General features: G+C 39.0%; 1 protein-coding gene across 6 annotated transcripts in view; it reads right to left on the bottom strand.

The window, feature by feature from the left end:
- IFT88 (intraflagellar transport 88) overlaps positions 1-27,032 on the bottom strand; it is a 240,607-nt gene that overhangs the window by 198,616 nt on the left and 14,959 nt on the right. For 4 of the 6 annotated variants that reach the window (XM_049867325.1, XM_049867329.1, XM_049867328.1 and 1 more), the window contains exons 4-8: positions 8,706-8,762; positions 7,510-7,563; positions 6,200-6,263; positions 5,437-5,506; positions 4,849-4,939 (exon numbers count right to left, since the gene is read on the bottom strand). In XM_049867325.1, the coding sequence (XP_049723282.1) occupies positions 4,849-4,939; positions 5,437-5,506; positions 6,200-6,263; positions 7,510-7,563; positions 8,706-8,762 (336 nt within the window). The remainder of the gene's footprint in view (positions 1-4,848; positions 4,940-5,436; positions 5,507-6,199; positions 6,264-7,509; positions 7,564-8,705; positions 8,763-27,032) is intronic. The other 2 variants (XM_049867326.1, XM_049867331.1) reach the window with 1 other exon arrangement.

Here is a 27,032-nt window from a genome sequence, read left to right as displayed (position 1 = left end):
ACATTCCTTGTAAGCCCTTGAAAATCCAGCCAAACCATTGGCCACAGCCTATGAATCAGTATACAATTCTCCCTCCAAGTAAAGTAAACAGCCAGGTGCACTGCTTGAAGTTCTGTACACTGGGAGGACTTCCATTCACCACTGTCCTTCTGGGAGGCCACAGAAAGGGGCTGTGGTACTGCCACTGTCCAGGTTCGAGTGGTGCCAGCATATCAGGCAGAACCATGTGAAAATCAGGCACAAGTTTTCTCTTCTTCAATCAACTGATTGTAAGGAACTCCCCGTGAGGCCAAAGGTGCAGACCAGGAGATGGAGGGTACTGTGGCAGAACTGGAGACCATGGCCATTTGGAACACTTCTTCATGCAACTGACCTGTGCCTTCAGGTCCTACTCAGGCCAGATCTTGCATATACCACTTCCATTTAATGATGGAGTGCTGCTGTGCACGTCCAGATTTATGACTCTGGATCAGACAACACCCAGTTCATGATGGACAGCTCAGGCCACATGGTGAATTAGTGTCCCACGGTTAAGCATTCAGTCTCTACTAAGGCCCAGTAACAAGCCAAAAGTTGTTTCTGAAAAAGGAGTAGTTACTGCTCTGAATTCCTAAGGGTCTATGCTGTGATTCACTAATAGCGGCTTACCAAAGACTCCAAACGGCATCTCTATCTGCCACAGACACTTCAGGCACCATTGGATCAGCCAGATCACATGGCCCAAGTGGCAGAGTGGCTTGTACGGCAGCCTGAATCTGTTCCACAGCGTTCTTCTGTTCTGGGCCTCACTCAAAAACTAGTAGCTTTTTGAATCACTTGATAAACAGGCTTGAGAACCACACCCAAATGAGGAATATGCTGCCTCCAAAATCCAGAGAAGCCCACTAGACATTGTACCTCCTTTTTAGTTTTGGGAGCAGCAGATGCAGTAACTTACCCTTCATATTAGAAAGAATATCTCGATATGCCCCACACCACTGGACCCTCAGAAATTTCACTGAGGCAGGTGCCTGAATTTTTGTGGGATTAATTTCTCACCCTCTAGCAGTCAAATGTTTAACCAAGTCCAGAGTCACTGACACCTCCTTCTTACTAGGTACAATCAGCATAATGTCATCAACGTAATGGACCTGTGTGATGTCTTGTGGAAGGGAAAGGCAGTCAAGGTCCCTGCAGACTAAATTATGACACAGGACTGGAGAGTTGATATAACCCTGAGGTAGGCAACTGAAGGTTTATTACTGGCCTTGCCAGCTGAAGGCAAACTACTTCTGATGGTCCTTCGAAAAAGGTATGGAGAAAAAGGCATTAGCCAGATCAACAGCTGCTTACCAGGTACCAGGAGATGTATTAATTTGCTCAGGCAATGAAACCACATATACAACAGCAGTTACCACCTGGTTAAGTTTTCCATAATTCACTGTCATTCTCCAAGATCCATTTGCTTATTGCACAGGCCAAATAGACAAGGTTGATGGGAGTGTGATGGGAATCACCGCCCTGGCATCCTTCAAGTCCTTGATGGTGGCAGTAATCTCTGCAATCCCTCCAGGAACTCAGTATTGCTTTTGTTTTACTATTTTCCTAGGTAGGGGCAGATCTAATGGCTTCCACTTGGCTTTTCCTACCATAACAGCCCTTACTCCATTTCTTAAGGATCCAATGTGGGGGTTCTGCCAGTTGCTGAGTACACATTCAAATTATGCATTCTAGAACTGGGGAAATCATTACGGGATGGGTTCAGGAACCCAATGGACCTGCTGTGAGATGGACATGAGCTAAGGCTCTGTTAATAACCTGACCTCCATGTGCCCTCACTCTGACTGGTAGGCCACAGTGACGTTTTGAGTCTCCTGGAATTAGTGTCGGTTCAGAACCAGTATCAAGTAATCCTGAGAATATCTGATTATTTCCTTTTCCCCAATAAACAATCACTCTCGTAAAAGGCCGTAGATCCCTTTGGGGAAGGCCGGGAAAGAGGTTAACAGTATAAATTTTTGGCAGTGTACTAGAGTCCTTCCTCAAGGAGACCCAACCTCCACTTTATTCAACGGGTTGTAGGTCTTTAGCCTCGCTCAAGTCTGGGAATTGATTGAGGGACCATGACTCCCTATTTGGGCAATTCAAGTTACACTGCTCTTTGACTGACCTAGAATTTATCCGTTTGTACAGATCAAGTAAATATTTAGTAGGTTTCCTAACTATTCCACTCTTAGGGACACCATGATTAATTAGCCAAAGCCATGAATCTATACGAGTCAAGGCTATTCTAATTACTGCTTTGACTCCACTGTCCACTATGGTAACCATGCCTACCTGGGCTTTGTCAATTGAGCACAGCCACTTGGCTCCTACTACCACGAGGTCCAATTAGCCCATTGTAGTTAGATGTGTCAATTCAGTTATGGCAGTTCCCATCGTCACATCTGATTTACGTAAAATAGCAATCACAGCAGTCTTCAAAAATGCCGGGACTCCCTTCACAGATCTGTTCCTCACAGCTGTGGCAGAAGATGTGTCCTCTGGGCACTCCATGTGTGGGTCTATGGGCCTAATCTGATAAACCCAGTCTAGCATGCCAATTTCTCTAAGCCTTTGGATACCTTCTTCTACAGAATGCCAAGGCAGGTCTGGTACTTCGACTTGATTTAGTGTAGGGCACCATGTAATCCATGCTTTAGGAGCCTAACTAAACAAACTATTAGATCCTTTCCTAACTTCTCAAGCTGAAACACTGAATGAAGAATCTGTGCTTAGTGGGCCCATATCAATAAACTCAGACTGATCCATCTTTATGTTTTTGCACCATTATCCCACAGCCTTAATAACTATTTCCACACATATTCTCCAGGTTTCTGTTTGTACATATTAGAGAAGTCAAGCAAAGTGTATCGTACTTCCTCCTAGATCACACTTTATACTTCTCCTTTTGGGGCTCGCTGGGACTTAAGTCTAGTTATAGGTCCAGAAGCTAGAATCTGTCGTGTGGAATTGCTCTGAGAACATTCAGCATGGTCTTGTAAAGTATTTACCTCAGGTGATGGACCAAGCAATGACTCAGACAAGGGCTCTTTAGAGGCAGATGGGCTAATCTCATTAGATGGGAGTGGAGGAGCTAAAGGTTTTTTGGGGCAGGGTGGTTTAGCAGACAAATGTGAAGTGATCTCTTCAGATGGGAGTGGTTTTGTTGGCAGGATGATTCAATGGAACTTAAGGGCTCAGTGTCTCCAGCTTCATATTATCTGCACCTTTGTCCCAATGCCAAGTTTCAGGATCCCCTTTCTTCCATTCAATGCCCTCACTTTAACGTCACACATCTCTAGAGGCTGGCAATTGAGTTGGTGTTGTAATTCATCCACTCTTACAATGAGACTCTGGGTTCAGTCTTGAGCAATATCAGCTCTGTTACTATAAGAAATAAGGCTTTCTTTCAAAGTACAAGCAGAATCTTTGAGGTCATTTATGTAGCACTACAGCTTTGACTCTGAAACCCTGAATGCATCTCTTTCATTCACCTGTTTGGCTAGGGAAAGTAGGACCAATCAACCAGTCTCCTTATACTTCTCATTATAACAAAACCATAAAAAGATAACACACATGTGTTCACCAAGAGCCTCACCTTTCACCAATACCTGATCTACTGGTGGTGGTATTTTGTACAGTTGTATTGTCACCTCACGCCATAGATCAGCAGTGCCCTCTTTACTACTGGAACCAGGGTCATCAACATCTTTAAGACTAAACAGATTTGAGAACTAATTTAGAAAACTCACCCTTACAATTTTGTTTCTCTAGAACTGCTCTCCGTACTAAATGTCTTAGGTTGGGCTCTCTAGAGAAGCAAAACCAGTAAAGCATATACAGAGAGATTTATATCAAGGGAAATGGCTCACAGGGTTGCAGAGGATGGAATGTCCCAAGTCTGTGGATCAGAATAGAGGCTTCTCCTGATTCACACAGTCACAGGGGCTGTTGAACCAAGATTGGCAGGTTGGAGAACAGGGCTCTTGCTCACAGGCTGGGAAGACTGATGAATCCGAAGACTGGCAAGCAAGACTGCAAGGTTTCTCCTGGTTTACAGAGCTGCAGGGGCTGGTGAATCAAAATCGGCAGGTTGGAGAGCAGGGTTCTTGCTCACAGGCTGTGAAGATTGACAAATTCCATGATTGGCAGGCAAGACTGCAAGGTTTCTCTTGATTCACAGAGCCACAGGGGCAGGTGAATCAAGACCAGCAGGTTGGAAAGCAGGGCTCTTGCTCATAGACTGTGAAGATCCATGAATCCCAAGATTGGTAGGCAAGACCACAGGTTAGCTGCTAGCTCAAGTCCCAAGAACCGGAGGTCAGACGAACAGGAGCCAGCTGCAGGATCCATCATAGGCGAAAGCCAGAACATCCGCTTATATTCGGATGCAGGACACACACTGACAAAAATTCCCCTTCTACTGACTAGCTACTCACAGCAGATCCTGTCACGGGGGTGATCACATATCAAATCTCAACAGGGAAGTGGTCACAACATTATATGACTCAAAACACTGAGAATCACGGCCTAGCGAAGGTGACAATCTTAAGCATCACACTATTAGAATTTTTTTCCCTATTAAAATAACTACTGTTGGGGAAAAAATTACAACATCATCTAATTATTTTGACACAAAACCCTATGAAGCAGTTACAATTTCAGGTTCTGGAAATAATTGCTTCAGTCAAAATCCTAAGGTCAGTCAATAGTAAAACAAAAACATTTCATCTACACGTATACTCGTTTGTGGGCATATATAAAAGCACAAACATACACATATACACACACTTCATAATCCTGAGTCCTATGAGTTTATGAACTCACCAATTTTAAGTCTCCACAACTGTTGGCAATACAGCTTTCTTCTACCAACTCATTTACTTTCTTCTCTAATTGTCTAATCTTTTCTTCTGGGCTATTAAAAACAAAATTAAAAAAGGTCTAATTTAAGTTATTCAACCACTAATAATATGTACTAAAATTTAATTTAGTTTTAATATTGTTCATTATGTGACTTTATACTTTGAGAACAAGTCATAGATAAAACAAATGAATAAACGGTATTAAACCAAATGTACTGTTTTTAAAACTACATTACACAATTATTCATAATAATAGTAAAAATAATAACAAGAACAAAAAAACAGTACCAGCAGTAATATGTTTTATTTTTATGATGCCAGTAATACTGGCATCATAAAAATTAAATCATATTTTCAAATCCAATAATTATTACAACAGAATTGCTCAAAACATACATTCTTCTTAGAATTGATCCTATGTCTAGTTCCAAGAACTAGGGACAATGTTTTCTTGCTGACACAAACTTTTAAAAACATATAAGGAGTATGTATTTGGAAAATAAAACTAAAAATGTACAACAACAAAACAACGGCATAACATCTTGCATACCTATCCTCGTTTTTGGCTTCCAAAGGAGGCGCAGGGCCCCTTGACTGACCAAGGGGGTCAAATGCAGAACCTGAGACACAATTCAAGAGTTCACATTTGCAATCCAGCATAATTGAACAAAATATGAAAACATGAATCCTTGCACAAGTTACCAAATTTACCTAGGTATTAAATTTTTTAATTATCAGTTTATTCAAATGGATAGTTATTATAACTACATATGCATCTTGTATTTTGATAAATTGCTAAGAATTTTAACATACATAAAACCATTTAAAGAAAACGTGTTTATGTTAATACATAAAAACAAAAATGAGACACTATTTCAGCATTTACTTTCTCCCCAACAGTGATCAATTCCTGACATGAATTCTAAATTATCGATCATTTGAGTAATAGCTAGGCCTTGGCTTTTTAATTTTCCTCAATGCTATAATAAACATTTATTTTTATCATAATAATTTTAAATTTATTATTTAGCTTATATATTAAGTACTATTTTCACCATAAAATGCACAAACTTTAATTGTACAGTTCAATACATTTTCACAAATTACACAATAGTGTAACTACCGACTCAATATGTAGAACATTTTCATCACCCTTTCCTTTCTTAATGGTACTCAAATAATGGTGCATCTTATACTCAGTGACATCTAGACTTGATAATAAACGGCAATAATATTTATAAACACACAAACAGTAAAAAAAAAAAAGTTAAAAGATCTGAGAAAAAAGTATTAGTAGAAACAGTAAAACAAACCTCTCAAAGCTGCTTTGGTAAAACCAGCTGCTCTCACTGCTGTCATAGGTCTACTAACTCCATCCTTAAAGAGATAAGAATCATTTAAAAAGTATTCCTAAAAAGATTTATTTCTTATCTAAGTTCTGCACACAATACATATCAAGAGAGGCCCCCTTTTTTTTTTAATATTGCAATTGAGATAAAGGTTTACAGAACCAACTAGCTTCTCGTTGAACAATTAGTATACATATTGTTTCGTGACATTGGTTACCAACCCCACAACATGTCAACACACTCCCTTCTAGATCTTGGGTTCCCTAATACCAGCTTTCCTGTCCTCTCCTGCCTTCTTGTCCTTGCCTCTGGGCTGGTGTGCCTCTTTAGTCTCATTTTATTTCATGGGCCTATCTAATCTTTGGCTGAAGGGTGAAGCTCAAGAGTGACTTTATTACTGAGCTAAAAGGGTGTGCTGGGGCCATACTCTTGAGGTTTCTCCAGTCTCTGTCAGACCAGCAAGTCTGGTCTTTTTTTGTGAGTTAGAATTTTGTTCTACATTTTTCTCCAGCTCTGTCTGGGACCCTCTATTGTGATTCCTGTCAGAGCACTCAGTGGTGGTAGCCAGGCACCATCTAGTTGTGCTGGACTCAGTCTAGTGGAGGCTGTGGTAGTTGTGGTCCATTAGACCTTTGGGTTAATCTTTCCCTTGTGTCTTTGGTTTTCCTCATTCTCCCTTACTCCCGATGGGGTGAGACCAGTGTAGTATCTTAGATGGCCACTCACAAGAGATAGCCCCAAGTTTTAAAACTGACTTTCAATCGTTATCTGCCTATTTCTTACTTCTGCCTCCTCATGTATCAGTCCTGTCTCTACTTGCCCTTCCTCCTATAAAATTTCAATTCCTTGATCTGTCTGGGCTCACTCCCTATTTTAAAAGATAAAAAAACTGATTAGTTTCTAGTTGACTAAGCCCCTACTTTTGACTGGGCTTCCTATATGTCTATGAGAAAAAGCACAAAAATTGTTGTAAATGGCAGCAGAGGAAAAATGGAACCCCCAGATAACTTCATACAAGCAAACACTCAGTCCTATGCCCACTCCCCAGTGAGATTTCATTTTGAGGCCTGAGTAAATAAATCCAAACAGGCTTTGCATCCAAAGATTTAAAACAGCCCAACACTTAACCCAAAATTTAAAATTAAAGTCACTATAGAAGTAAAATTTTCTTCAACATTTTAAAGCATTTTTATAATAAAGAGACAAAACACTTTGGTAATAATATTCCAAGTCAGAAGAAAGGCATAAAATGAACAATCACACTACAGAGATACCTGGATAGTTCCTGTCAATGGTCTTCCCACTGATGATGTCAGAGATGTCTTGGACTAATAAACAGAAAAGTTAGAAAGATATAAAAAAAAAAAAAATTGCCTTTAATTTTACAAGATTAATTATAAAAGTTTTATTCATAATATTATCATCCTATTGGTGAGTAAATTTAAATATAATTGTTTTCATTTATCACCTGAAAATAAAAATCCAAAACAGGTCAACAACCTAAAACACACAGCATTTGTACATAAAGTTTTACTGGAACACAGCCACACCCCATTCATTTACATATTGTCTCTGGCTGCTTTCACACTACAAATGCAGAGTGTAGTAGTTGCATCATTGGCCACATAACCTGTAAGGCCTAAAATATCTGGTCCTTCACAGAAAAAGTCTGCTGATCCCTGCTCTAAAACACCACCAATAATCAAATTTATGATTTGCTCAAGCTGGTTAATAAAAACATATTTCACGTAACACACAATTATATTACATACAAGGCTACTTTCTTTGCTCACGTAAGGGGACATTATAAAGTCAAGTACCCTGAACCTGTAGGTTCTGAAGTCATTTTGGTGGCCCTAAGAAAATATCATAAGGATTAAAACATGCTATTTCAACTCATTCATCCATTTTCTCCTGTTCTTCTATTACTTCATATAAACTAAAACATTCAAATTGTAGGTAATCTGAGCAAGAGTAAGAGGTTTATTACTTTTATGGATTTTTATAGCACCTTTCCTCCAAAGATCTCTAACATAAGCAAGATCCAAATATATGCTTCTGAAACACTTTTCTTAAATTTTGTATTTTATTTATTGTTTTTTTTAAACAATTGTAACCACTATTACATTTATACAACAACTAAATTCACACAAAATATATAAATGAAATACACATAAGACTTGGTTATATAGTATGTAAAAAATGAAATGAAATCCTATTAATGAACACAAGGCTTACAAATGGAAAAATGTTTAAAATATTTTCTATAATATTTACAAATTAAATGACTAGAATGCTCTAAGTTTTTAATCAAATCAGACTTTTACTATGTTCATAACTATCCAAAGTGGGAAATATCAGGGACATGGACTGAAAGATAGTCCAGATAACCAAAATTGCTTAGCCTTGCCTAAAGTGAACTTATGTATGAGAAAACTCATCTTAATATTTTCAGCTTAAGAAAACCTACCCCATATCCAGTAGCTATGGGTCTAGTAACTGCCGTGCTTGGTATTTTAGCAGTTATCTTGGGGAGGAAAAAAACATAGTTAATAGAATTCAGATTAAGTTATATAATAGAAAATTGGAAAATACAGACTTATCAATAAGGGAGCTCAGGTATTACTGAGAAGGAAACTCACTCTGGAAGTCATTTTAAAGGAGAAGGAATCTTAAAAATGACCTGAGATGCCAATAATAAAGGTTCATTTTCATGCTCACATATATCAATTAATTCATTAAACATTTATTGCATGCTTACTACTACCAGCAATTAAGCCAAATAATAAACACAGGATTTGGAGTCAGAGAACCTGGGTTTCAACTCAGCTCTCCATCTACTAGCTGTATTTCCTTAATTTGTTTGAACCTTAATTTTTTCATCTTTGAAATAAATATATACTTGGTCCTGATCATAAAATTATAGTTGAAATCAAATAAGATAATATACATTAAAATATCCTAAACTCGATACTTCGTAGGCATATTTGTTTGAAATACTTGATTAAAAGATCATTAGCGGCAAAGTTCTACTTCTGACTACAGTGGACTACTATTTAAACAACCTTCCCACTAAGAACAACTAAAAAAGCTAAAACAAAATAGGTTTGAATACATTAGAGAGCCTTCAAGCAGTGAAGAATCATAAGGAATTATAAGGAAGAAAAGGACAGAGAGGTGAGCCGGCATTTGGGCTAGCTTTCCTGGTGGCGTAGTGGTTAAAGGTCAGCAGTTCAAATCTACCAGGTACTCCTTGGAAACCCAATGGGGCAGTTCTACTCTGTCCCATAGGGTCACTATGAGTCAGAATTGGCTCAGTGGCAACGGGTTTGGTTTTTCTGTATTTTTTTTCTTAGAGATGTACCCGTTCATTTCAAAGGTATGGCTGAGAAACTGAAAATAGGTTTTACAGACTCCCAAGTATCAAGAGATAAAAACTGGAGTTTTGGATTTGCCAATGAAGCTACCTTGGTAATCCTTTGGGCGTAAGACTGGTATGTCAAAAGGCTACATCTTAAAACTTAAAGGTAAATTTGCAGCATACCAGCCCTCAGAAGGGCTGAAGGCCATTTCTGTCTAGTGAAAGATAAGAGTTGCATTATCCAATAGAACTTTCTATAGATGGACATATTCTATACCTGGCCTAATAAGGCAGCCAACTAGTCATGTATCTGTTGAGCACTACAAATGGCTAGTGCAACAAGAATCTGAATTCTAATTTTATCTAAAAAGCCACATGCAGCTAAAAGCTACCACATTGGACAGCTCAAACCTAGAGCCTTATATTAGCTCTACAAATTTTCATTTACAATATCTGGTATTCAATAAAAAAAATAACCAGACATACAGGAAACAAGACTATTGAACCAAAACCAAGAGAAACAAAAGACAAAGGAAAGAGACCCAGAGGTGGGGTGGTGGGTGGTCCATGTAGTGAAAATATCACACAGACTTTAACATAAATATGCTTAATGGCAAGCTTAATGTGCTCAATTTCAGTCGACAACTTCAGTAGAGAACTATAAACTATAAAAAAGTAATAAATGGAAGTTACAGAACTGAAAATAATCTAAAATTCTTGCATTGTCCTGGAAGTGGTAAAGATACTAATTTATATTAGACTGTTTTAATAAGTCAAGGATGAACACTGCAATCTTTAGGGAAATACTATAAGAATGTAATCTGACCCAATAGGACAGAGTAGAACTGGCCCATAGGGTTTCCAAGGAGGAGCTGATAGATTCAAACTGCCAACTGTTTGGTTAGTGGCCAAGCTCTTAACCACTGTGCCACCAGGGCTCCATCAAGACAATACAGGAGGGAAATGGAATAATAAAAACAATCAAGCAAAAGAAGGCAAGAAAGGAGAGAAAATGAAACATAAAAAAGGCAGGAAAAACAAAAAGCAAATAGTAAGGTGGTAGATTTAAACTAAATCAGTAAGTTTACTAAAATGTAAATGGACTACTATATACTTCATTAACAGAATAATATTGTCAGAATGCATGAAAAAAGCAGAACCTAATTATATGCTGTTATTAAGTCACATATTAAAAACATGAATATGAAAATATATACATGAATATGGGAAGATTGAAAGTAAAAAGATGAGGAAGATATACTCTACAAACAGTAGACAAAAGAAAGCTTGCACAGTGATATTAATTTCAGGAGAGAAAGAGCCAACATGGCAATATGGTCGGAAGCACCAAGTCGTCCCTCTGCAGCAAAGACCTGAAAAAATAAGTAAAACAGATAAAAACATCAATCCTGGAACCCTAAGCATCAAATGAAGGGATAAAGAACTAGATCAAGCATCAAATGGAAGGAGAAACTGATAGGGAATATACAACAAGGAGAGCTATGGGGTAGACAGCCCCTGCCAGCTAATGCAGCACAGCTTTGCCCTCTTGGAGCAAAGCCAGCAACAACCCCGGACAGGGAGTATGGGAAGGCAACTTCACGGAGCTGCCAACAAGGTACAAAGCATCCAGTAACCAGAGATACACATTTTACCACCCCTCAAACTCTTGCCCTATACACTGCCTCTGCTGCTTTCCAATGGGCCACCGTCATTTGACTAGAGAGATACCGGACTCACTGCCTCTCCAGGTCCACCCTGTCCCCGCTGGCTCCCTCAGTGTCATATTTTTTTTTTCTCTTTTCCTTCTCCCTCCCACCTAGCCCCAGTGGAGAGGCCATACCATGCCACTTGGTGAGACAGACACCAGTTTGTTGCCACCCCAGTTCTGCCTTGCCACCAATGGCCGATTCCCTCACCACATTTATTTATCCATTTTTTTGTTTGTTTCTTCTCTTTCCATTCCTTTCCTTTCTCCTGCCCACCTACCCCATATGCCACTTTTGCCTGTTCTCAACAGGCAGTGTCGCAATGCTCAGCTGGAGAGCCACTGCTACACAGTCACCCCAGGTCTGCCTCACCACTGCCAACTGGCTCCCACCGCACCACCATATTTTTTTCTCTTTTTTGCTTTAGTTTCTCTCTCTTCTTTCTTTACTTTCTCCCTCCCACCTAGCTCCACACATCACATCCTCTCCCTTCCCTCCTGCCTCTGTCCCACTTGCCAAGTGTCATGCCTGCCCTGCACTGCCTCCCAGCCTTGTCCTGCTGAGTGCCTCACCCTGAGCCAAACAGGTCTGGACATCCGGATACCTGGTCTCACCCTGCACCACCACCTTGAGACTGGTCCAGCCGGCCCCAGTTTGTGCAATGGGCAAACAATCCATCCTTGCCCCTCCCTGCACCATGCTGGACCTGCCCTGCTGCACCATACCCGAGTGACTGGTCCTGCCATCTGGACAAGGTGGTGAGAACTACTGAGCCCACAGACAAGCAAGCAACAAAACACAGCTGGATGAAACAAATCTACAATCCATAAATGAAGAAAATAACTCCTGAATATCTCAGAGACAGCAGACAGTATCATAACATGTTTAAAAAATAGACTGGATGGCTCCAGTAAGTGACCAAAATAAAATACCTGATGACCTTCTATTAGAAGAAAAGGCACTGGAAATGCCAGGGGAAAAAAAATACCTGTTGCTGTCAAGTAGATTCTGACTCATAGTGACCCTGTAAGATGGAGTAGTACTGACCCATAGGGTTTCCAAGGAGCGGCTGGTGGATATGAACTGCTGGCCTTTTGGTTAGAGGCCAAGCTCTTAACCACTGCACAACCAGAAACTACCCGAAAGGGAGTTCAGAAGTCTAATATTCAGGATTCTCCAAGAATTCGGGAAAGAGATCAAGGAAAACAGACAAAACTAGGAAAAAACAGACAAAATCAAGGAAAATACACACAAAGGGAAAATACAAACAAAGCAATGAAGGAATTCAGGAAATAATACAAGAACAAAATGTCAAAATAAATAATTACAAATCATACAAAAACAGTAATTAGAAATCCAAAAGATAAACAACAAAATTTCAGAAACAGACAACGCCAATAGAAGGGTTTAGAAGCAATTTTGAAACAATGGAAGACAGGATCAGAGAAACTGAAGACAAATGCACGAATACCACTTTGAGGAAAACATCAGAGAAAAGAATGCAGAAAAATGAAGAAAATCTAAGAATTATGTGGGAATCAATTGGGAGCAAAAATTTGCATGTGATCAGAGTTCCAGAACAGGGGGAGGAAATGGAAAATACAGAAAGGAACACTGAAGATTTGCTGACAGAAAACTTCACTAATATCATGAAAGATGAAAAGGTGACCATCTGAGAAGCTCAATGAACCCCATAAGATGGTTCTCCAGAAGACCCCAAAAGAAAGTCACCAAGAGATATCATAGCCACACTTATCAAAACCAAAGACAAAGAAAGAATTCTGAGAGTAGCTCGAGAAAAACAAAAAGACACATACAAAGGGGAAATAATAAAACTAAACACTGATTACTCGGCAGAAATTATGCAGGCAAGAAGGAAATGGGATGACATGCATAAAACCTTGAAAGGAAAAAATTGCCAACTAAGAATAACATATCCTGCAAAACTTTGGCTCATATATGATGGACAATTAGGACATTTTCATATAAACAGAAATTAAGGGAATATGTAAAAACCAAACCAAACTTACAAGAACTATTAAAGGAAGTCCTTTGGTTAGAAAATCAACATTAGACAACAACCTAAATCAAGGACACAGGACAGCATCAGCCAGATAGGTAATGAACCCTGAAGGAAATGAACTCAACAGGAAACCAGAGACATCAATTTGTAAATGCTAACCTAGAACTGAAACCACTCCCAAAGCTCACTTTTCGAACAAAGATAGGTCTATAAAACAAAAAATAACATGCAAGAGGAACGTGCCTCTTAGTTCAATCATATATACGAGACCAAAAGCAGGATGAGAAGGCAGGAAGGGACAGGAAATACGCAAATGGAATCAGGGAGTCCGGGGTGGAAAGGGGGAGCATGCTGTCACATTGTGGAGATTGCAACCAAAGTCACAAAACTGTAAGTGTATAAATTTTTGAATGAGAAATTAACTTGAACTGTGAACTTTCACCCAAATCACAATTAAAAAGAAAAAAGAATCACATAATCATCCCAATCAATGCAGAAAAGACATCTGATAAAATTCAACACCCATTCCTTACAAAAACTCTCAGTAAAATAGGAATAGAAGGGAAATTCCTCAACACAATAAAGGACATCTATACAAAATCAACAGCCAACACCATTCTCAACAAAGAGGGGCTGAAAACATTCCTCCTGAGAAGGGGAACAAGACAAGAATGCCCTTTAACACTACTCCTATTTAACACTGTACTGGAGGTCCTAGCTGGAGCAATAAGGAAAGAAGAATAAAGGACATTCAAATAGGTAAGGAAGAAGTAAAACTATCCACTTTTGCGGATGATATGATGCTATACATGAAAAAAAAAAAAAAAAAGAAAACCAACAAACACAAAAACCAAACCCATTGCCACTGAGTAGATTCTAACTTACAGTGACCCTATATGACAGAGTAGAGCTGCCCCATAGGGTTTCCGAGGAGTGCCTGGTGGATTTGAGCTGCTGACCTTTTGGTTAACAGCCATAGCTCTTAACCACTATGCCACCAGGGTTTCCAATACTACAAGCAGAGACAACCCAAAAGACCCCAGAAGAAAACTACTGGAACTAATAAATTCAGTAGAGTAGCAGGATACAAGATAAACACACAAAAATCAGTTGGATTCCTTTACATCAATAAACAAACCCAAAAAAACCAAACCCACTGCTGTTGAGTTGATTCCAACTCACAGCGATCCTGTAGAGAACTACGAAAGGAAATCAGGTAAGCAATACCATTTATAATAGCCCCTAACCCACTGCCATTGATTCTGACTCATAGCAACCCTATAGGACAGAGTAGGACTGCCCCATAGGGTTTCCAAGGAGCACCTGGTGGATTTGAACTGCTGACCTTTTGTTTAGCATCCATAGCTCTTAACCACTACACCACCACCATCTCCATAATAGCCCCTAAAAAGATAAAATACTTAGGAATAAACCTAATCAGGGACGTAAAGGACCTACACAAAGAAAACTTCAAAACACTAATGCAAGAAACCAAAAGAGACGCACATAAATGGAAAAATATACCATGCTCGTGGACAGGTAAATTCAACATTGTGAAAATGCAAATTAAATCCAAAGTAATGTACAAATAGAATGCAATCCTGATCCAAATACCAACATTCTTTAACGAGATAGAAATAGTAATCATTAACTTTATATGGAAAGGAAAGCATTATTGAAGAAGAAAAATAGAGTAGGAAGATTCATACTACCTGACCTCAGAACCTACTACACAGCTACAGTAGTCTAAACAGCCTGGTACTGGCATGTTGATCAATGAAACAGAATTGAGAACCCAGATGTAAATCCAGCCGCCTATGGTCACCTGATCTTTATCAAGAGCCTGAAGTCCATTAAATGGGGATAAGACAGTCTTTTTAACAAATGGTGCTGGAAAAACTGGATGTCCATTTGCAAAAAAATGAAATAGGACCCATACCTCACATCATACACAAAAACTAATTCAAAAAGGAATCAAAGACCAAAAACTAAAGTTTATGGAAGGAAAAATAGGGTCAATGCTAGTGGCCCTAGTACACGGCATTAACAGGATACAAACCATAACTAACAATACACAAACACCAGAAAACAAGCTAATAACTGGGATCTTCTAAAAATTAAACACTTATGCTCATTAAAAGACTTCGCCAAAAGAGTAAAAAGAGAACCTGCAGACTGGGAAAAAAATTTTGGCTATGACATATCCAACAAAGGTCTAATTTCTAATATCTACAGGAAAATCCAATGTCTCTACAACAAAAACACAAATAATACACTTAAAAAATGGGCCAAGGATAGACATTCAGGCAGCTAACAGACACATATCAGTACCCATTACAGAAATTCAAAACAAAACTATAATGAGATACCATCTCACCCCAACATTACTGGCAGGAATCAAAAAAAAGAGAAAGTAACAAATGTTGGAGAGGCTGTGAGGAGACTGGAATTGTCATGAATTGCTGGTGGGAGTGCAAAACGGTACAACCATTTTGGAAAACAATATGGCGCTTCCTTAAGAAACTAGAAATAGAAATATCATACGATCCACCAATCCCACTCCTAGGAATACATCCTAGAGAAATATGCACACCCATGTTCTTTGCAGCATTGTTTGCAACAGCATAAAGGCTGAAACAACCTAAGCACCCATGAACAGATGAATGGATAAGCAAACTACAGTACATACACACAATGGGACACTACAAAACGATAAAGAATAACGATAAATCTGCAAAGCATCTCAGAATATGGATGAATGTGGAGGGCATTACGCTGAATGAAATAAGTCTATCACAAAAGAGCAAATACTGTATGAGACCACTATTATAAAAACTCATGAAAGGTTTACACACAGAAAAAAATTATCTTTAATAGTTATGAGGGTGCAGAGTGTTGAGAAGGGAAAAACACTAACTGTTCAAGAGAACAGTGGTGACTTTGCTGGTGGGTAAGGCAGTACACAATACTGGGGAAGTCAACACAAGTTGACCAAGGCAGTCACAGAAGCTTCACAGACACATCCAAGTGCCCTGAGGGAGGTTACACGGTTGAGGGCTGGGACCATGGCCTCAGGCGACATCTAGCTCAACTGGCATAACAAAGTTTGTAAAGAAAATGTTTTACATTCTACTTTGGTGAGTAGCATCTGGGGTCTTAAAATCTTGAAAGCAGTCATCTAAGATACATCTACTGGTCGCACCCCATCTGGAGCAAAGGAAAACGATGAAAACCAGAGACAAAAAAAAAAGAGAGACACAAGGGAAAGATTATTATTCAAAAGGACTAATGGGTCACAACTACCACAGCCTCCACTAGACTGAGTCCAGCAGTTACAATGGTGCTCAGCTACTACCACTGATTGCTTTGACAGGGATCACAATATAGGGTTCCAGACAGAGCTGGAAAAAATGTAGAACAAAATTCAAACTCACAGAAAAAGACCAGACTTACTGGTCTGACAGAGACTACAGAAACCCCAAGAGTATGGCCTCCAGAAACCCTTTTAACTCTGTACTGAGGTCACTCCGCAAGTTCATCCTTCAACCAAAGATGAGACAGAAGGCCAACAAAACAAACAATAACACATGTAGTTCAACCATGTATATTAAGCTAAATGGGCACACCAGCTCAAAGGCAAAGACAGGAAGGCAGGAAGGGAAAGGAAAGCTGTACAAATGGAAATAGGGAACCTGAGGTTGAGAAGGGAAGAGTGTTGACACACTGCGGGGTTGGCAACCAATGTCACAAAACAATTTGTGTATTACTTGTTTAATGAGAAGCTAATTTGCTCTGTAAACTTCTACCTAAAGCACAATAAAAAATATAGACATTAATTTCAAACAAAATAGACAAAAAGCACTATAGAAAAGACATTTCATAACAATAAAAAGCTCAATGTACCAGGAAAATGTACTAATTCCAAATAACTTTGCTTAAAATACATAGGGCAAAGACCTAAAAATAGAAATAAATCCACAATCACAGTGGAAGATTTTATCACACCTCTGTCATTAATAAGAGAACTAGTAGACCAAAAAAAAATGGTAAAAATATAGAACATCTGAAAGAAATAATTAACGAACTTGACCTAACTGATATAGAACACTGTATCCACCAACTATGAAACATACATTCTTTTCAAATGTACTTGGAATATTAACAAATTTCCAAGAATTAATATCATACATAATTGTTTCCTGACTATAGAAGAAATGAGTAACACAAAGATAACTAGAAAAACTTGGTATGTTTGGAAATTAAGGATGCTTCTAAATTAAATAACCTATGTGTCAAAAAATAAATCACCATGGAATTACACAATATTTTGAATTGAATGATAATGAAAATATCATTAGAAGGAAAGTACGGTAAAAAAAGATACATATATGTTAATTTTGTAAGAAAAAAGATGCTGGAATTAGCACGTAAATTTGTTAGATGAACTTTAATCTTTGGTTCTTTGTCATACTACACCAAACTCATTGGCATCAAGTTGATTCCTACTCATAGCAACTCTATAGGACAGAGTAGAACTGCCCCATAGGGTTTCCAAGGCTGTAATCTCTACAGAAGCAGACCGCCACATCTTTCTTCCGAGGAACAGCTGGTGAGTTCAAACTGCCAATTTTCTGGTCAGCAGCCAAGTGCTTTAACCACTACACCATCAGGGCTCCTTTGCGATATTATAGCAAGGTATTTTTTTTACATGTTGCAGAGAAAACTCATTTTTCAAAAGGTTGGCTTGGAATATGGATCTTCAGCAACTTTTTCCATGAGAAGAGACTGAAGGAATGAGGCCATTATTCTTTTTATTTACTATCTATGACTAAATCTGTTTTGTTTGTGTGTTTAAGCATCTCTTAACTTATGTTATTGTTGTTAGGTGCCATCAAGTAGATTCAGACTCACTGCAACCTCACATGACAGAGTAGAACTACCCTACAGAATCTACAAGGCTATAATTTTACATACTTTGACATGTTGTCAGGAGGGATCAGCCCCTGGAGAAGGACATCATACTTGGCAAAGTACAGGGTCAGTGAAAAAGAGGAAGATCCTCAATGAGATGGGCTGATAACAGCTGCTGCAACAATGGGCTCAAGCATAAGGATTGTGAGCGTGGCGCAGTACCAGGCAATGTTTCGTTCTGTGGTACGCGGGGTCTCTATGAGTTGGAACTGACTTGAAGGCACCTAATAACAACAACACAATCTTTACGGAAGCTGACTGCTCGTCTTTCTCCAGTGGAGCTGCTGGGTGAGTTCCAACAGCCAGCCTTTCAGATAGCAGCAGAGCATTTAGCCATTTGTGCCATCAGGGCTCATTTCATAATTAAGACATAAACCCACTGCTGTCGAGTCAATTCTGACTCAGTATTGGCTTTGCAGCAGGCAGCTCAAACCCGCGATTTGTGGTAACACTTATCACATTATGCCTTGTAGTAACCTGTTAGTATGCTTAGATGCAAGGATGGGGAGACTTCATCTCACATACTTTGGACATGTTACCAGGGAGGACCAGGCCCTGGGGAAGGACATCATGCTTGGTAAAGCAGAGGGTCAGTGAAAAAGAGGAAGACCCTCAACGAGATGGACTGACACAGTGGCTACAACATGGGCTCAAACATAACAAGAATTGTGAGGATGGCATAGGACCAGGCAGCATTTTGTTCTGTTGTACACGCCAGATCTCTTTGACTTACAACTGACATAGTGGCACCAAACAACAGCAACAGCAGTACCTACTGGTGTCCATTTTATCTTCCTTCCTAAGATTGTAAGCTCACTTAGCTGAAGACAAAGCTCACTTATTTACTAGGCCATTCAATAAGATTTATGAATCACCGACAGTAGGGAAAGAACAATGAGTAAGACAGTCTGACTCCTCAAAAACTTACAGTCTAGTTACAAGTGTAGTGAAGCAACTCAAAGCCTATCCTATGGTTTTTTTTTCTGTAATTAAGGTAACCTTAAAATTAAAATATAGGCTGTGGAACAACATTAAATTTATCTACACTAAGTGTGTTGGGCAAGCCACTCAGCAAATGTAAATGACTGGTAGGAGATCCTTTCCATTTTACCTGATTTACTACTAATCATTTATTGTTAAAAAATATTTGATTGAAATGTAATACATATGACACAAAATTTATCATTTTAACAATTTTTAATTGTACAATTCAGTGGTGTTAATTATATTCACAACCTTGTACAACCAACACCATTATTTATTTCCAAAATTTTTTGGTCACCCCAAACTCTGTACCCATTAAGCAATAACTCACCATTCTGGCCTTCCTCCAGTACCTCATAACCACTAATCTACTTTTTGTCCCCATGCATTTATTTGCCTACTGCAGATATTTCATATATCATTTTGTAGTTTAATTCACTTAGCATAATGTTTTCAAGGTTCATCCATGTCACAGCACATATCAGAACTTCATTTCTCTTTATGGCTAAAAAATATTCCATTATATGTATATGCCAGGGAGTCTTGATGGCACAGTGGTTAAGCACTCAGGTTGGTAACCAAAAGTCAGCAGTTCGAATCCATCAGCGGCTCCACAGGAGAAAGATGTGGCATTCTACTTCTGTAAAGATTACAGCCTTGGAAACCCTATGGGGCATTTTTACTCCATCTTAGAGGATCGCTATGAGTCGGAATCAACTCAACAGCAACCGGTTTAGTTTGGTTTGATTATGTATATGCCATATTTTTTTTGTTCATTCATGTGTTGACGGACATCTGGGTTTCTTCCATCTTTTGGCTATTGTGACTAATGCAGCAAAGACTAATAAATTTTGCTAAAAAGGCATGCATAGCAGGGAGGACGGGAAAAAGGAGACAAAGTGAAGGATAATGAAAGCAAGAAAACAATTCATCTAAAGAGCAGGAGTTGCCATCTATCAGGGTTTCTCAACCTTAGTATTACTGATCTTTGTGGCTGAATAATTCTTTGCTGTAGGAAGCTATCCTTTGCTTTGTAGGATGTTAAGCAGCATCCCTGGCCTCTACCCATTAGATGGCAGTAGCACCCACCCCATTTGAGACAACTAAAAATATCTCGACATTGCCAAGTGTCACCTAGGGGGCAATACTGATCCCACGACCTCTACTATACAGTACTGAGTGGGTGGAAAAAAGCAATTTAAATTTAAGAAAGGAATATTAGGCATAGGACATTAGGGACAGAGCTTTCCCTACTTGATTTTACTTAGTGTGTTACCTTGCTTATTTTAAACTACAAAAGAAGCTCGGAAGATTTCATGCATTAAAGAAGGGAGGCATCTATGCTTTGGATGACTTACACAAAATTTACAGTACTGAAAAAATGACTCCAGTAGTTTATGTTCTGGTGGAAGACTAATTAATGGAGGATCATTAATCCAAGGGAGCAGAAATTTGTAAATTAAGCCCTAATGTTCTGAAGAAGCAATATTTATGTAACTTTAAAAATTAAAAAGACTAGAGGTAGAGCCAAAATGGCGCTATGGACACAAGAACCATGCGGTCCCCCATAGCAAAGACCCAAAAAACTAAGTAAAACAAACATCAATGCTGGACCCTAAGCATTAAATTAACAGATAAAGAATTCATCCAAACACTGAACAGAATAAGAAATTGACAAGAGAACAGAGAATGAGGAGACCTAGGGACTGGAGCACCCCTATCAGCTAACGTGGCACAGATCTGACATCCTGGACCCCTCAGCCACCAGCAACAGTGGATGAGGAGTATGGGACAGCAGATTCATGGAGTCCCCAGCAGGAGACAGAGCACCCAGTAACCAGTGATGCATACTTTTCCACCCCCCCATCTTTCCTCCCCCTGCATGGCCTCCACTCCTTTCCAGTGGCTGTGATTCCTTGGCCAGAAAGATGCTGGCTCCTTGCCGCCTAAACTCACCCCACCCCCACCAGCTGGCTCCTTCAGAGCAATTTTTTTCTGGCTGTTGTTGCTTTCTTGGTTTCTTCTCTCTCTCTCACCTCCTTCCTTTCCTTTTTCACGAACACCTGGCACTGCCTGCCATCTCTGCTCCTTCTTAACGTACTGAACAGCGCCACTTGGCTAGAGAACCACTTCCCTGGTCCATGTCTCCAAGCCAGTGGGCTCCCTCGTAGTTTTTTTTTTTTTTCTCTTTTCTAGTTTCTTGTCGTTCTCTGCCTTCCTTCCTTTCTGTTCCTACAAAACACCTGGCACCATGTGCCATCTCTGATCCTTCCTGACGGGCCATGCAGTGCTGCTCAGCTGGGGAGTCCCTTCCCCGGTCCACACTGCCAAACCGGTGGGCTCCCTAGGGGCTTTTTTTTTCCTCTTCATTTCTCAGTTTTTTGTCTCTCTTTACCTTCCTGTCTTTCCTTTCTCTCAAATATGTGGCGCTTTGTGTGATCTCTGCACCTTTGCAATGGGCTGTGCAGTGCTGCTCGGCTGGGGAGTCCCTTCCCTGGTCCATGCTGCCATGCTGGTGGGCTCCCTTGGGGCATTTTTTTTTTCTTCTTCTCTCAGTGTCTTGTCTCTATCTACCTTCTTTCCTTTACTCCTGAACACCAGGCACCGTATGCCATCTCCACCCCTTCTAGATGAGCTGTGTAGTGCTGCTCAACTGGTGAACTGCTTCTGATGGGCTCCTTCAGGGCATTTTTGTTTTCTTTTTCTCCAGTTTCTTGTCTGTCTCTACTTTTCTTCCTTTCCTTCCTCCCCAACACCTGGCATTTTTTCCTTGGTATCTTGTCTCTCTCTTCATTTCCTTTCTTCTAACCACCTAGCCACATGTGCTTTTTTTTCTTCCAGTTTCTTCTCTCTCTCTCCCTTCCCTTCTTTCCTTTCTCCTGCCCACCTAGCCATGTGTGCCAACTCTGCCCCTTCTTGACAGGCTGTACCACACTGCCTGAATAGGAAGGTACCGGCATATGACTTCCCCAGATCTGTGCCACTACAACTAGAGGCTCTCACAGCACCTTGTTTTGATTTTTTGTTTATTTGCTGTTTTGTCTCATTTTTGGCTTCTGTTTCTCTTCTTCCTCACATCTACTTAGCTCCACACATCACATCCTCTCATTCCATTCTGAATATCTGCATTGCACACTGAGCACCACACCACTAGCAACACAGGCGCAGACAACCAGAACCTGCCCTGTACTGTCCCGTGGCCCCACCCTGTCGGCCCCAGTACATGCCACAAAAGACCCATCCCCACCCCTCCCCCTCCACTGGACCTGCCCTGCTGCACCACAGGTAAGCAACTGGTCTGCCCGCTGGACAAGGTGGTGAGAAGTATCGTGCCCAAAGACAAGCAAACAACAAAGAATGCCCAGTCTGCCTGCCAAGACATAATCAAACAAAACAAAAAAGCGGGACAAAACAAACAAATCTACGTAAATGAAGAAAATAATTACTGAATGTTCCGAAGACAGCAGACAATATCAACACATACACAAAAAAAAAAAAAGACAAGATGGTTCCAGCAGGTGTCCAAAATAAAACACCAGATGACTTTCAGTATAACGAAGGACACTGGAAATACTTGATGAGGAATTTGAAACTCTAATATTCAGGGCTATCTAAGAGATGACAGAAAAAGCAGACAAAAATAGGGAAAAAAGACAAAATCATGAAAAATACAAAATCACAGAAAAGAGAGACAAAACAATGGAAGAATTCAATAAAAGAATACAGGAACAAAACATCAAAGTAAGCACAGAACTAGAAATATTAGAAAAACGGCAATTAGAAATCCAAAAGATAAACAAGATTTCAGAAATGGACAGTGTCACAGAAGGTTTGAGGAGCAGGTGTGAAACAATAGAAGACAGGTTCAGTGAAATAGAAGACAAATCCTTGGCTATCACTTTGAAGAAAAATCAGAGAAAAGAACAAATAAAAATGAAGAACCCTTGAGAGTGATGTGGGTTATAATCAAAAGCAAAAATTTTCAAGTGATCGGGGTCCCAGAACAAGGGGAAAAACCAGAAAACACAGAAAGGATCACTGAAGAACTGCTGAGGGAAAATTCTCTAATATCACGAAAGATGAAAAGCTGACCATCCAAGAAGCTCAATGAACGCCATATAAGACAGACATCAAAAGAAAATCAGTCACTAAAATCAGAGACAAAGAAAGAATCCTGAGAGCAGCAAGAGAAAAATGAAGTCACACACAGAGGGAAAACAATAAGACTAAGCTCTGATTACTCAACAGAAACCATGCAGGCAAAAAGGCAATGAGATCACATATATAAACCTTGAAAGAAAAAAAATGCCAACTAAGAGTACTATACCCTGCAAAACTCTCACTCAAATATGATGATGTCATTAGGATCTTTCCAGATAAACAGAAATTAAGGGAATACATAAAAACCAAACCAAATGTACAAGAATTATTAAAGGGAGTCCTTCGGTTATAAAACAACAAAACCAGACAACAGCCTGAATCTAGGATGCAAAACCTCATCAGCCAGATACCAACCTAGGTAATGAACTCTCAAGGATAAAACAAAACTAAATTATTTACAACAGGGAACTAGAGAAGTTAATCCATAATTGACAACAACATCAAAACAACAGAAGAGGGAATAAACAGTGTAGGTACAGAACTTTCATGTGGAGTGGAAGACACGGAAATACCAAGTAATAAAAAACTGGTTCAAACTTATGAAGATATGGGTAAATTTCAAGATAACCACAAAGACAGTTAACAAATCTACTCGCCAAAATAAAGAACAACAACATAAAGTCTCGGTAAACTCAAAATCTACAAAAACAAACGAAATGGAAAAAAAAATCCATAAATAAAAGGAATTCAGCACAGGAGACTAAGAGGAACAAAGAAAACGTCATCACCACAAAAAACCACAATAAAAAATGACAATAAAAAACTCACACCTATCAATAATCACAGTGATCTTGTATGGCCTAAATGCACCCATAAAGAGACAGAGACTGACCAAATGGATTAAAACACAAGACCCATCAATACACTGTCTACACGAGACACACCATAGAAAAGATGTAAATTTATTAAAAATCAAAGGATGGAAAAAATACATCAAGTAAACAGCTACCAAAAAAGAGCAGGAGTGGCAATACTAATCTCAGATAAAACCTACTTTAAAACAAAATCCGCCATAAAGGACAAAAAAGAGTGTAATGAAATGATTAAAGGAACAGTCCATCATGAAGACATAACCATACTACATATCTACTCACCCAATGACAGGACTCGAAAATACATAAAACAAACTCTAACACCACTTAAAAGAGAAAACAACAGTTTCACAATAATAGTAGGAGACTTCAACACACCACTCTTGATAAAGGACAGAACATCAAGAAAGAAACTCAACAAAGATATAGAAGATCTAAAGGCCACAATCAAACAACCTGACCTCATACACATACACAGGACACTTCACCCAAAAGCAGCAAAGTACACATTCTTTTACAACGCATATGGAACATTCTCCAGAATGGACCACATCTTAGGCCACAACCCAAGCCTCAAAAAATCCAAAACACTGAGGTAATATGAAAAATATTTTCTGATCACAACACTGTCAAACTATAAATCAATAACAGGAAGGGCACAGGAAAAAAATCAAATACTTGGAAACTGAATAACATCCTGCTTAAAAACCACCGGGAAATAGAAGAACTCAAAGATGAAATAAAAAAATTCCTAGAACCAAACAATGAAAACGCATCATAACAAAACGTCTGGGACACAGCAAAGGCAGTGCTAAAATACCAGTTTATAACAACAAATGTACACATCAAAAAAGGAGGACAAAATCAAAACATTAGCTACACAACTCGAACAACTAAGAAAATAGCAGAAGAAATCCACAGCCAATAGAAGAATCGAAATAATGAAGAACAGAGCAGAAATAAATGAAATAGAGAATAGAAAAACTACAGGAAGAAGCAACAAAGCCAAGTTAGTTCTTTGAAAAATTAACAAAATCGACAAACCACTGACAAAAGAAAAACAAGAGATGATAGAAATAACAGAAATAAGAAATGAAATGGGGGACATTACAACAGACCCTACTGAAATAAAAAGGAAAATAACAGAGTACTATGAAAAACTGTACTCCAACTAATTAGAAAAGCTAGAGAAAATGGATAAATATCTAGAAACACACTACCTACCTAACCTAACATAAACTGAAGTTGAAAATCTGAACAGACCTATAACAAGAGAAAAGCTTGAAAAGTTAATAAAAAAAAAAAAAAAACTCTCAACAAAAAAAAGCCCTAGCCCAGATGGTTTCACTGGAGAATTTTACCAAACACTCAGAGAAGCGCTTACACCAGTACTACTCAAACTATTTCAGTACGTAGAAAAAGAAGGGATGCTTCTGAATTCAATCTATGAAGCCAGCATGACCCTGGAAAACCAGGCAAAGACATCACAAAAAAAGAAAATTACACACCAATATCTCTCATGAATATACACGCAAAAATTCTCAACAAAATTCTAGCCAACAGATTTCAGCATCATATCAAAAAAATACACCATGACCAAGTGGGATTCGTAATAGGTATTCAAGGATTGTTCAACATTAGAAAATCAATCAATGTAATCCACCACATAAATAAAAGAATCGCATCATCAAAACAACTGACCCAGAAAAGGCATTTGACAAAGTCCAATGCACACTCATGAGAAAAACTCTCAATAAAAATAGGTATAGAAAGGAAATTCCTCAACATAATAAAGGGCGTCTGTACAAAATCAACACCCAACATTATTCTTAATGGAGAGAGGCTGAAAACAGCCCCTTGAGAAAAGAAACAAGACCAGGATGCCCTTTATCACCACTTCTATTTACAATTGTGTTAGAAGCCCTAGCTAGAGCAATAAGGAAAGAAAATGAAACAAACGGCATCCAAATTGGTATGGAAGAAGTAAAACTGTCCCTGTTTGTGGATGATATGATACTATACGTAGAAAACCCGAAAGACTACACGAGACAACTACTAGAATAGAAAGATTCAGCAAAGTTGCATAATACAAGATAAACACATAAAAATGAGTTGGATTCCTATACACCAATAAAGAGAATAGACAAAAAGGAAATCAGGAAAACAATACCATTTATAGTACCTAAAAAAATAAAATACTTGGGAATAAATCTAACCAGGGATGTAAAAGGCCTATACAAAGAAAACTACAAAATGCTACCACAAGAATCCAAAAAAGACCTACATAAATGGAAAAACATACCATGTTCATGGACAGGTAGACTCAACATTGTAAAAATGTCAATTCTACTCAAAGCAATCTACAAACACAATGCAATCCCAATCCAAATTCCAACAGTATTCTTCAAAGAGATGGAAAAACTAATCATTAAGTTTATATGGAAAGGAAAGAGGCCCCGGATAAGTAAAGCACTACTGAAGAAGAAGAATGTAGGAGGACTCACACTACCTGTCCTCAGAACCTACCATATAGCTACGGTAGTCAAAACAGCCCAGTACTGGTACATCGACAGATACACTGACCACTGGAAAAGAACTGAGAACCCAAATGTAAATGCACCCACCTACAATCACCTGATCTTCAACAAACACCAAAAGTTCATCAAATGGGGAAAAGACAGTCTTTTTAACAAATGGTCCCGGCAAAACTGGATTCCATCTGCAAAAAAATTGAAACAGGACCCATATCTCACACCATAAACAAAAACTAATTTGA

This window comes from Elephas maximus, chromosome 23, assembly GCF_024166365.1.
Source record: "Elephas maximus indicus isolate mEleMax1 chromosome 23, mEleMax1 primary haplotype, whole genome shotgun sequence".
NCBI classification, from domain to species: Eukaryota; Metazoa; Chordata; class Mammalia; order Proboscidea; family Elephantidae; genus Elephas; species Elephas maximus.
The sequence above is the reverse complement of the archived record's forward strand: the minus strand, read 5'-3'. Positions and strand labels throughout refer to the sequence as shown.